This window comes from Lynx rufus, unplaced genomic scaffold (assembly GCF_022079265.1).
Source record: "Lynx rufus isolate CCGP_SWC_20201006 ecotype Redwood Valley unplaced genomic scaffold, mLynRuf1.p SCAF_13, whole genome shotgun sequence".
Lineage (NCBI taxonomy): Eukaryota > Metazoa > Chordata > Mammalia > Carnivora > Felidae > Lynx > Lynx rufus.
In genome coordinates this window covers 26468158-26481885 of record NW_025814827.1, presented here as the reverse complement: position 1 = coordinate 26481885, position 13728 = coordinate 26468158, and the positions used below count along the sequence as shown (strand labels likewise).

Genomic DNA, 13728 nt, shown 5'->3' with positions numbered 1-13728 from the left:
GAGCAATTAAGGGGAAAATAAAAAAAATAAAAGCCATGCTAATTTAATCCCAACTTTAGTTTCAATAAATTTCAAAACTGGAGAATTTCTGCTCCTTGCCGTAATGGATTAAAAATGCCAGATTTATCTTCCTGCCGTAAAAAAACTGGAAAACCAAATAAAATATGTTAAGGGATGGCTTTCAATCACTAGACAGCAGGCAGCACACCATAATGATCCCTGAAAAAAGAAAAACAAACAAGGTGAGCCCTATGATTGCTGCTGCTATCTCCCTGGGAAGTTTCCAGCCTGCGGCACAGGGAAAGAAAGGCCAAAGACAGCTTAGCAATCTCACCAAGTTGCAGAGTTCAGTTTGGGAAGGTCAAAATGGCTAGAATTTAAGGAGGGAAATACTATAGGAAAGGAAGCTACACAGAAAGAGAGCACTGGAGATCTGTGTATACATGTGAGAAAATTACTGCAAGTCCAGGGAAAGAATTGCAGGAAAAGAATAAGGCTGGAAATACTGTGGGTTCCAAGGAACTATAGTGAAAAGATCTCCTAATTCATAGAATATCAAATATTGCCTCAGTAATGGGGCCAGATGAACATATTGGAAAATGGGGGGAAAAAGAAAAGAGAGGGAAACAAACCACAAGAGACTCTTAACGACAGAGAACAAACAGGGTTGATGGAGGGAGGTGGGTGGGAGATGAGCTAGATGGGTGATGGGTATTAAGGAGGGCACTTGTGATGAGCACTGGGTGTTGTATGTAAGTGATGAATCCCTGAATTCTACTCCTGAAACCAAACCAGTATTGTACTATATGTTAACTAACTGAAAATTTAAATTAGAAAAAAAAAGAAATATTTTCCTAAGACCACCCAATAAATAAATAAATAAATAAATAAATGACCTTGAAAGAATCCCAGGAAGCTTAAGTGTGTCACAAAAAAGAGCAATATTTTTTAAAAATACAACAAAATCTAACATCTAAAATATAAAATTCAAAATGTCCAGCATCTAATCAAAACTTACCAGGCCTGCAAATAAGCAAAGAAAATATAAAAGGGAAGAAAGTGGGGCACCTGGGTGGCTCAGTCGGTTAAGCGGCCAACTTCGGCTCAGGTCATGATCTCGCGATCCGTGAGTTCAAGCCCCGCGTTGGGCTCTGTGCTGACAGCTCAGAGCCTGGAGCCTATTTCAGATTCTGTATCTCCCTCTCTCTGACCGCCCCCCATTCATGCTCTGTCTCTGTCTCAAAAATAAATAAACATTAAAAAAAAATTTTTTTTTAAATAAAATAAAAGGGAAGTATCAACTACAACCAGGAAAAAAAATCAATAGAAACTGACAATGGTGCCAGCAATGGTGCCAGTGGTAAAATTAATTAAATATATTGTGCAGGTCCAAGAAGGTAAGAGAAAACACATGAGTACAATGAGAGAAACAGAAGATACAAAAACGACCTAAACTGAACTTTAGACCAAAAACTACATCTGAAATGAAAAATATACTGCATGAGATTAACAGCTTAGTTAATACTGCAGAAAAGATCAGCAGACATAAACACAGCAATAAAACTACAAAACTAAATAGAGAGAAAGAAGACTAAAACAGAAGTATACTGAGCATGTTAAGTTGTATCTAACCCAACTGTATCTGAAGTCCCAGAAAAGGAAAGAGGAAGGGGGCATAATAAAAAAAAAATTTTTAATGACCAAAATTTTCCTATTCAATGAAAACTAAAACCCCATTAAAACCTACAAGCTCAATGAATCTCAAACAGAAAAATGAAGAAAAACCATAAGTTGTATTAATATCAAACTGCTGAAAACCAATGATAAAGAGAGAGAGCAGGAAGACTCCGAGAAAGAAGAAAACCAGAAAAAGGAGTCATGAATTCTGTGCATAAACGTATGCAAGCCTCAGTCTAAGGCCCTGAACTGTGCACGCACAGAACCAACCCACAAACCAGCAGGTCAAATATTTAGAGAATTTAACTGAAATATGAACCATACACACATATCTCACAGTGACTAACTCTTGAGGTATGCATACAAGAATGGATTCAAACCAATGTAGCAAAGGCTTGAACCAATAAATTGAGATCTGAAACACCCATACAAGTTTCTACACAACGTAAAAATCATATGTCTACTACAGGCATACCATAGAGATATCACAGATTTCATTGCAGACCACTACAGTAAAGCAAATATTTCAATAAAGCTACTCAAATGAAGAGTCAATTAAGTGAGCAATAACATTATGTCTAAAAAATATATAAATTTTAATTAAAAAATAATTTATTGCTAAAACATGCTGACCAACATCTGAGCTTTTAACGATTTCTAATCATAGATCACAGGTCACCACAATGAATATAATAAAGTTTGAAATACAGTGAGAATTACCAAAATGTGACACAGAGACATGAAATCAGCAAATATTGTTGGCAAAATGGCACCGATAGGGTTGCCGATTCACAAACAAAACTCAGTATCTGCAAAGTGGGTCTGTATATAATCTAAAATTACTCGACCCACAACTAACCAAGAAAATGGACTAACTTGCAAGAAAAAAAATCTATAGGTGTTAATGCTGGAGCTATCACAAAGAGTTTTCAAAGTTTAAAGCAACTATTATGTCTGTGTCCAATGAAGTAAAAGAAAACATATTTAAAGTGAATGAAAAACTAGGAATTCTTAACACAGAAGTAAAAACTATAAAGGAACCAAATAGAAATTTTATCATTGAAAAACACAGTATCTGAAAGTTAAAAAAAAAAATGAAATAAAAAGCCTTCCCTATACAGGCTTCATAAAACAGAGATGACAGTAGAATGAGTGAACTTGAAAATAGCTCAACAGAAATTATCCAATCTGAAAACAGAAAAAAAGATGGAAAAAAGTTAAGTGTGAGGAACTATGAGAAAGATAAAAAAAAATTAAGTTGTATAATTGTAAACCCATAAGGAGAGAAGAAAGAGACATGAGCAGAAAAGGTATTTAAAGTAATAATGGTCAACATTTCACAAATTTACTAAAGGCATAATAAATTTACATTTTCAACAGGCTCAGTGAACCCCAAATGAAATAAACTAAAAAAAAAAAAAAAAAACAAAACACTTAGGCACATCATAAAGTGCTGAAATATAAAGGGGAAAAATATCTTGAAAACAACAAAAGAAAAACTACACCATTACACACAAGAATAAGGATTTAAATAATAATAGATTTCTCTTCAGAAATCACCAAGGCCAGAAACAGGGGAAGAACATATATTTAAAGTGCTGAAATAAAAGAACAGTTGATCCAGAATTCTATAATCAAGCCAAAAAAAGGACATTTTCATATAAGAAAACTAAGAATTTGTTGCCAACAGACATACTCTAGAAGAAATGCTAAAGGAAATTAGGGAATTCAATCTAACTTCAATTCTAAATTCAATCTAAAGTCAATCTAAAGGGAAATGTTATCTACCAAAGAGAAATCTCTGTATAAAAACTACAAAATATTACTGAGAGAAACTGAAGAATAGAGAGGTATAACATGCATGTTCTGAAACTGGGAGACAATTTTTTTTCCTTCAGCTTTATTTAGCTATAATTGACAAATAGTAATTTCTTAAGATGTCAATTCTCCCAAAATTGATCTATAGATGTGACACAATCCCAATCAAAACTCCATCTGACTTTATTGTGGAAATTGACAAACCAGTCATTAAATTTATTTTGAAATGCAAAGAACTTAGAATAGCCAAAACAATTTTGAAAACAAACAAAGCTGAAGGACTTGTCCAACACATTTCAAGACTTATTATAAAGCTACAGTATCAAGAATATGAACAGCAAAAAAGAGCAGGGGAACAGAATGGAGAGTACAGAAATGGGCCACAAATGACCAATTGATTATCAACAAAGATATCAAGGCAACTCAACGAAAAGTTTTTTGACAAATGGTATTATATCAATTGGATATTGGTATGAATAAAATGGACATCATACTAACAAACTAATCCATAATGATTTATTTATACCATAGATATAAATGTAAGAGGTAAAACTATCAAACTTTTAAAATCCTAAAAGAAAATCTGTGTGACAGATTAGGACCCAAAACCATGAACTATAAAAGAGATCATTGATAAATCTAAATTCATAAAAATTTAAACTTTTGCTCCTCAAAAGATATCATTAAGAACATGATAATGTAAACGAGAGATTGGAAGAAAATGTTCACATCATACATATCAGACAAAGGGCTTATATCCTGAAATTTCTGAAGACCAAACAATATATACAAATGGCAATTAACCACATCAGGAAGAAAAGAGGAAGAAGAAAGGGAAAGAAGAGCACAGCAAAAGATGCTTAGATCACTGGTTAATAGGTAAATAAAAATTAAACCCACAGTAAGGTATCACTACACACACTAGAAATATTCAAATTAAAAAAGATTAACAACACCAAGTTTTAACAACAATGTAGAACAACTGACACCTCAGACATTGCTTCTGGTGATGCAAAATGGTACAGTCACATTGAAAACGGCATTTAAACTATCAACATCTAAATAAGATAGAGGAACTCTAATGTAACCAGAAAGAGAAAGCAATTTGGAGCATAAGTGGAAAAAAGTGAGGTACAATTATCTCCATTAACAGATGATATAATTATATCTCGGAAAGCCTAAAATATAATGGAAAAACCACTACAAACAGAGAGTTAGAAAACAGGTTATAACACAAAATGTAGAAGTCATATATACAAAACAGTGCTCAAGAATAATGGAAAAAGAATACCCTATTTACTATTGCAAAAATGAAATACCTAAGCATCAATTTTACAAGAATTGTGCAAAAACCTAAAGATAAAAAAAAAAAAAAAAAAAAAAAAAAAGCTAGTCTCAAACCAATCTTGAGAGACTAAAATAGATTTAAGGAAATGAAAAGACATGCTATATTCTTGGGTAAAAGAATTCAGCATCATAAAAATATCAACTCTCCCTAGGCTAATGTATATGTTCAACGTGATCCTAATAAAAATATTGTCAGGATTTTTTTTTCTGGAATAAAACAAGCTTAATTATAAAATTCATTTGAAGGTGTAAACAAGAAAGAGTAAGCAGAAAAACCCTAACAAGACAGCAATTCCAGAGAGATGGTTAAAGTATAAGACAAAGCATTAAAGCTTTTAGAAGGCAGCATAGGATAACAGGGAAGGTTTCTTAAAGAGAGCATAAAAAGCACTAACCACAAAGATTGATAAATTTGACTAGAGTTAAAAAACTTCCATTCATTAAAAGACAAATTTAGAGGTTAAAAGTGAGACGAGGGGTGCCTGGGTGGCTCAGTGGGTTCAGCGCCTGATTTCGGCTCAGGTCATGATCTCACAGCTCGTGACTTCGAGCCCCACATCGGGCTCTATGCTGACAGCTCAGAGCCTGGAGTCGGCTTCAGATTCTGTGTCCTTGTCTCACTCTGCCTGCCCCTCGCTCATGCTCTCTCTCTCTCTCTCTCTCTCAAGAATAAATAAAACATTAAAAAAAATTTTTTTAACTGATTTAAAAAAAAAAGTGAGACGATAAGTACAATACACATAACCATCAAAGAATTTATATACAAAAATATATTTAAAAAAGGAAAAAATCCAACACATCAACAGAACACATGCACACACACAGTCATTTAAAAACTAAGGAGGGGGGCGCCTGGGTGGCTCAGTCAGTTAAGTGGCCGACTTCGGCTCAGGTCAGGATCTCACGGTCCATGGGTTCAAGCCCCACATCGGGCTCTGTGCTGACAGCTCAGAGCCTGGAGCCTGCTTCAGATTCTGTGTCTCCCTCTCTCTCTGACCCTCAGAACCCAACATTGATTAAGACTGCAATATTCCCCTAAATTGATCTACAGACTGCATGCAACCCTAATCAAAATCCCACCTGGTTTCTATGTAGAAAATGACAAACTGATCCTAAAATTTCTATGGAAATGCAAGAGACCTAGAATAGCCCAACCAATCTTTAAAAAGACAAAGCTGCTGGGGCGCCTGGGTGGCGCAGTCGGTTGGGCGTCCGACTTCAGCCACGTCACGATCTCGCGGTCCGTGAGTTCGAGCCCCGCGTCAGGCTCTGGGCTGATGGCTCGGAGCCTGGAGCCTGTTTCCGATTCTGTGTCTCCCTCTCTCTCTGCCCCTCCCCCATTCATGCTCTGTCTCTCTCTGTCCCAAAAATAAATAAACGTTAAAAAAAAATTTTTTTTTAAAAAAAAGACAAAGCTGAAAGATTCATACGTCCCAATTTCAAAATTTACTACAAAGCTACATCAAGACGGTATGGCACTGGCATAAGGACATACAGATCAGTAGAACAGAATTGAAAGCGCAGATATAAATCCTCACATTTACAGTCAACTGATTTTTGACAAGGATGTCAAAACAATTTTGGTACTGGGACAAATGGATACCCAGATGCAAATGAATGAAGTTCTACATATCATACAGCAAAAATTAATTCAAAATGAACCTAAGACCTAATGTAAGAGATAAAGCTCTTAGAAGAAAACATAGGTATAAATCTTGAGGACCTTGGATTAGAGAATAGCTTCTTAAATAATCAAAAGCACAAGCAACCAAAGAAAAAATAGGTAACTTGGACTTCATAAAATTAAAGACTTTTTTTGCTTCAAAGGATGCTATCAAGAAAGTGAAAAGACAACCCACAGGAAAAAATATTTGCAAATAATACATCTGACAAGAGACTTGTATTTAGAATATATAAAGAACTCTCAAAAGCAATAAAAGGAAACCCAATTTTAAAATGGGCAAAAGATGTGAAGAGATCTTCCCAAAGAAGATATACAAATGGCCAATAAACATAGTAAAAGATGTTCAACATAGTTAGCCATCAAATAAAAACTACATCATTAACAAATCCAAGCCAAACAGCAAGCGTGGGCAGGGATATAAAGAAATTAGAACCCTCATACATTGCTAGAGGGAATGTAAAATGGTGCAGCCACTTTGGAAAACAGTATGACCATTTTTTGAAATGCTAACCGTAGATTTATCACATCACTCAGCAATTCCACTCCCAGATATACAGTTGACCCTTGAATAATATAAGTTTGAAAGCACGGGACCACTCACATGTGGATTTTTTTTTTTTTTGATACAGTACAAAACTGTAAATGTATTTCCTCTTCCTTATGATTATCTTAGCATTTTCTTTTCTATAGCTTACTTTAATGTAAGAATACAGTATATAATACATATAACGTACAAAATATGAGTTAACCAATGGTTTATGTTACTGCTAGGGTTTCCAGTCAACAATAGGGTATTAGCTGTTAAGTTTTTGGAAAGTCAAAAGTCATATGCAGATTCTCAACTGCACAGCAGGTCAGAGCCCCTAAGTCCTGCATTGATCAAGGGTCAACTATACCTCTAAGAGAAATGAAAACCTATACCCACACAAATTTGTCCACAAATGTTCCTAGCAGAATTATTCATAATAGCTAAAAAGTAGAGACAACTCAAATAAATGTCCATTAGCTGATGAATGAATGAGTAAAATATGATATATATTCACACAATGGAATATTTTTTGGCTAGAAAATGGAATGAAGTATTGATATATGCTGCAATGTGGATGAACCGTGAAAGCATCTGCTAAGTAAAAGAAGCCAGTTACAAAACACCACATACTACATGACTCCATTATACATTCACATACTACATGATTCCATTTATGTGAAATGTACAGAAGAGGCAAATCCATAAATAGAAAGTAGGTTAGTGATTGCCTAAGCAGTGAGGACAAGAAGGAGTAATGGGGAATGACTAATAATACCTACAGGGTTTCTTTTTGGGGATACTGAAATGTTCTAAATTAGGTTGTGGTAACAGTTGCACAACTCTGAATATATGAAACACCAGTGAACTGCATACTTTAAATGGGTAAATTTTATGGTACTTTAAATATATCTTAATACAATTATAGAAGAAAAAAATAACATCTAATGTATGAGTTCCCTCTGTACAAAGGCAATCTGAATCTATAGTGTTTAGGTATGAATAATTAGGTCTTACAAGGTAACAATAAACCCAGAAAACAATTGCTCTAGCAGTTAAGATAGTAGTTAACTTCAAGATTATGACTGGGAAGAGGCATATGAACAGTTGCTAACAATGTTTATTTCTGGGTGGTGGCTCCATGGGCATTCGCTTTAAAATCATTCGTTAAGCTATACACTTATGTTTCATGCACTTTCTCAATTTTAAAAGGTTTAAAAAGTAAAACAAAATTATAAAAATTACTAGAGAAATACCATCAAGAAATCAGACAGGTAGAGAGAATGATGGGTCTAACTACATAAAAATTTTAAACAGTAGAAGTGGTAACTCTCAGCACTAGCTAGGATACTCAGAAATAGGAACTGCCACATGACATGCGTAATAAGCAAACTACAGACTGCTTGGCAATATGTATCAAAAACCTCAAATATGTGCACACCTCTTAACAAGGATATACACCCAAATCTTAAGGAAGTAAAGATGTCAATAAAGACTTGACTACAAACAAGCTTGTGATAATAATAATATTGCATTACTTATAATGAAAAAATTAAAGTGTATTACTAAAACATAGTTCATTCATCCACATATCCATTAGTAAATATTTACATTATCATCTAAAGATTTCAGAATATGCTAAAAGATATATTATAAAATACATTCAATATTATTTTATCTTTTAGAAATATACAACACAGATAATGTGGAAGTTATACACCAAAATGTCACAAGTTGTTTTCTTCATGGGAGGTGAAGTAAGATTGTGTTGCTTCTAATTTTCTTCTGTTTTCTTAATCTGTATTTTCCATTTTTTCCATAATAAAGGAGAAAGTTTCTTTTTAAAAAAAAATAAGTAGTTGATAGTATGTGCCTCAGTATGATGTGATGAAAATGGAACCTCATCTCTGTGGTCTTCCTCCACAAAACCCCCGAGAAAACCAATCATAAAACAAACATCAAATTCCAAGAGGGGCTTCCTATAAAAGACCTGACCAGTATTTCTCAAAACTGTCAAGGTCATCAAAAACAAGGAAAGTTAAGAGGAACCTAAGGAAACATGACTCCTAACCTGGCATCCTGGATGCAGTCCTGGAACAGAAAAAGGACATGAGGTAAAAACTGAGGACATCCAAATAAAGTATGGACATTAGTTTCTAATAATGTATCACTATTAGTTCATTAATTGTAACGAAGTACCATGATGGTATAAGATGTTAACAGAAGAAAATGAGTATGGAGTATAGAGAAAATCTGTACTAATTTTTCTGGTTCTCTAAAACTGTTCTAAAACACTAAAGGTAGTTCTAAAAAAAATAAATAACAGTTCTGAGTTTAATTTTTTGCTGTTTTTCGGTTTATGGTGATTCCAAACAAAAGGTTAGAATGCATATACATTGTATGTATACACACACACACACTTATACAGAGAGACAAAGAATGAACAAAATATTAGGCTTTTTTAGGCGTTATAAAAGGAGTTCCTTGCAATACACTACATATTTATCAATACACACAACTTTTGTATATGTTATATAATGTAAACATGTCTGTATAGATCTCATCTATTTAAACCACTCCTATGGAAATAGAGATGTAAAATAAAATAGAAATATAATTACATAAGAAATATAAAATAAGTTACAATGCATTTTTCTAAGCTATATAAGATGTGCACTTTTAGCAGAACGCTTATTTTGACTCAGTTAACAAATTAGGCATCCCTAATTTCTTTTCTTACTGAATGTTGATCACTGAAATAGCACATCATGTACTCCTAGAGGGAGCCAAGTCAGAGAGCAGAGAAAAGCGCTTGCTAAAATAATTTTCTCTTCTTTCCCAAAAGGGAAAAAAATCAGCAGTGGTGACCAGTCCTGCTGAGTTCTGTGGAAGTTGGTTCCCCTAAGTCCAAATAAACTGTAGTCCCTTATGAAGCCTGCTGAGAAGACCAAAGGGAAAAGGCATTCCACTTGTTAAATGTTTATTATTTGAGCTTCGCAGCCAACTATAATAAGGGAGAGGGAAGCTGTCTGCAAGCTGCATGCAGATTTAGCTACTCAAGTTCCATGAATGTGAAATAGAACACTGAGGCTAAACCCTTAAAATTTACTAGGCAGTAGCTTGAGGGAGGTGGTAGCTGAGAATAAAAGCTTGGAGCCGCTAATATTTGGGTCAGTGATTTGAAAGCAGCTCAAGTCAACACAGGACTAAAATTCTCGACACTGGGAAAACTGTGGCTTCCTCTCGTTCTAAGAATCACAATACAGCAGAGAAAAAGTACAAATCTCTTCTCTCCTATACCTCCTCTCACTCTGACCTAAAAATAAATATTTTTACTTTTTGCTCAGATTCTTATCTATTAAACTGCTGGTGGATGGGAGGGCTACAAGCTAAACCTCTTTCCGCATATCGTGCGCTTCACTGAACGTCTTCAGGCTGAATCTCAGTGACCACTCACTCTGTGCTTAGGAGTGGCAACCCTTTTACTGTGACAGTGACATGACTATGATAGTGATGTGAGGTCTCAGGTTGGTTATCTATAGGCATGTGCTTTAAATTACTGTAGGGTTTTGGTTAGGAGTATGAATTAAATACAAAGGGCAGAAGCAGAACACATTAAACATCATGATGAATTAAGTCTACTTGAAAAAGTATACATTATTTTTATATAACATATATATGTATTATTTTCCAAATTCCCAGGCTATTTATTGCACAAATTACAACCGGAGAAAAATCTTTTTTGACATGAACTAAATCATTAATCCTCTAAAATGCAAAACAGAAAGAAGAAGGAAGTCAAAAGCAAAAAGGTTTGTCATGTAAATAGGACAGATTTACAGGACAGAATGGTTTGGGGCTCAAGTATGGTTCTGCTGCTAATATAGCATGTCCTCTTGGGCAAAAGAGTTCGGCTTTGGTTGGTTTTCCCAACCCTGAAATGAAAATACAGATCTGATGTTTCCCCAAGGCTGAGATGAGAATCAAAACTTTTTACAAGATATATGTTGAGTTAAAAGAGAATTAATATGAAAACTGGATCAATGGTATATTTTAACCAATCATCTATTAAATAATAATAGCAATAGTTATCAATGACTAAATGCCTACTAAGTGCAAGAACATTTTATATGAGGTCCTTTATATTCATTATTTATCTTAATCCTCACTTTAACCCCCAAGAGATATCTATAATCTACTCAACAGAAAAAACCTGATAAGAAAACAGGCTCAGAAAAGCCAAGGAACCTGCCCAAGATCACAAAGCTAGTGCTGAATGGCAAAACTACAAATCAAAACAAAATCTGCATCTCAAGACCATGCCCTTTCCACTAGCCATTCAGAATTAATCTGGCATTAACAGGAAATGAGGCATTCACAGCAGTAAATTTCCAGATGACCACATTTTAACTTCAAAATTGTACGTAAATCTGTCTAAAAAATATAACACACACATCCTTTTTCTTCAATAACTCAAGATCGTGATTGCAGACATTTTGAGGCAGATCGCAGCTATAGTTGCTGTCGTCCTCTCCTTGCTGAGGTTGAGCTATCTGAGTGAAACACTGGTAGTACCGCTCCCAATCACCTTCCCCAGCTACTCGGCAGCCAGGAACTCAGATAACTCCTGGGATCCAAACAAATCTAAGTCAGTAAGGCCCTGTGATGAGAGCCTGAAGGTGGTTCCAGCTAAACACACCACATATTCTAGTTCTGCTCTTTGCTTCTTAGCTTCCTTCTGGATCGTCGCTGTAATCTGTCAAGGTGAGAGTCCCTAAAGACTGACCGCCAAACAAATGAAGCCTTATTAAACTAAACCAACATCTTGTTTCACCTTACTTCCTGATCACTTTAGATTTCAATTTTCTAAATGTCATCTTGTTTCAAAAAGATCATACTATGAACATACTTAACTTCTAAAACCTATTGTAGAGCAAACCCTTCAGGAGATACGTACACCTGTATTTAGTTGCAGGATACCTGAAACACAACAGGTCGTAAACACTCTCACGAAACTTAGTCTGAAATTATAAACTGGACAGTGATCGTGTGGCATCTGGATGCATTTGAGGAAGGCTTTCCTTAGCCTAAATACAATCTCTTCCAAATACCCACGTTTCATCCGTTTCCCACACCCAGGAGAAGGAGTGACTGGATAAATACGTCTCTGTACATCAAGGATAACATTTAGCACACAGCACGTAGTGGCCCACAAGTATGTCTCCCTCTCCTCATCCAGGCAAAACGTAAACTCCCTGGAGTCAGGGAGGGTTTCATCCTCGTCTTTCATGCTCTACTCCCAGAGCCTTGCATAGCGCTTCCCAAACTGCAAGCGCCTCCAGAAAGTACATCCTGTCCTCCATTCATTTGTGAAGCGTTTAAAGGTACCAAAATGTGTTCCTCTTTTACCACCCACTCCCTCCCCACATGGGTTCCTGAAAGGGATGATAAGACACTCCTTGCCAAGTATTGAAGTATTATACCTCTGTGTTAAGCGGAAGTATAAAAGACAGCATCCCTATTTTAAGATTAAGGTCTCAGTAACATTCCTAGGGAATATTAATGCTTAATTTTCTCATATGCCATTGATAAATGCCACGTACCCGCCTTCAACACGTGGTATGAATAAAAATAATACATCCTTGCCTTAATAACAGAGCAGATACATAACCTCAGTTGTAGAATTTACTCTGTGTTTTAACTTTAATCATTTCCACTTTATTGAAACTGATGTGCCTACTGGTACTGAAGACAGTACAAGATCAATAGTTGAAGTTTCTGTTCATTTTGACTTCAGACATTTACACTTCATTAGAAACGACTGAAGCATACTGTCCCACATTCAAGAACCCCTAGTTAGCTCACCATTTCATGCCTCGTGCCACTTATTTACTCGTATCGTCAGTATTATTAACGCAGGTTCTTCTATGTAAACTGTTTTTTTAATGTTTATTTATTTTGAGAGAGAGAGAGAGAGAGAGAGAGAGAGCATCCCAAGCAGGCCCCACTCTGTCAGCACAAAGCCCGCCATGGGGCTCGATCCTACCAACCATGACATCATGACCTGAGCCAAAATCAAGAGCTGGACGCTTAACCAACTCAGCCAGCCAGGCGCCTCATACGGTAAACTATTTTCTTAATACCTCTTCACTTTGGATTTTTTCCAGTTGACTTTTTTAATACCCAAATCCACATATGATTCAGTGAGTTCTATATTTAATTCTCCTTCTGAGTCACTTGGAAGTATTCCTAATTTTGCAGCAGATTCGTAGAGTGAAATTTCATCTTTTAGTTCTGTTAATTCTTCCTAAAACACAAAATTATTGAAAATTATTTTCCAATATGAAGGAATCAGTCATCCCTCTGTGCTTCAAAATTCATCTTAACGATCAACAGAAACCAGAAATACTTCTTCACATACCTTATTTACATTACAAATAACTTTAAAATAAATGCTGCTGAGAACACAGGTGTACAATGAAAACATAGATGTCTGCAACTTTAGAAAGGCCAGCACATTATCAGGTTCTCAAGTACACGGACTGAACAGATGTGTAAATGAATGAGAGAGCAAATCTAAGTGGTTTCTCTCACGCCTCCTGTGCTTACATTAGGTCCTCCACAAAAAGTGTCTGTCCCTTGAGCTGAGAAACTGACGGCAGCACTTTTTGGCTTT

General features: G+C 35.4%; 1 protein-coding gene across 1 annotated transcript in view; it reads right to left on the bottom strand.

Annotated features, from left to right (window-relative positions):
- Positions 1–13728, bottom strand: part of CEP152 (centrosomal protein 152) — an 87202-nt gene that overhangs the window by 47701 nt on the left and 25773 nt on the right. Inside the window, exon 12 of the mRNA XM_047075143.1 lies at positions 13196–13359. Coding sequence (XP_046931099.1) covers positions 13196–13359 — 164 coding nt within the window. The remainder of the gene's footprint in view (positions 1–13195; positions 13360–13728) is intronic.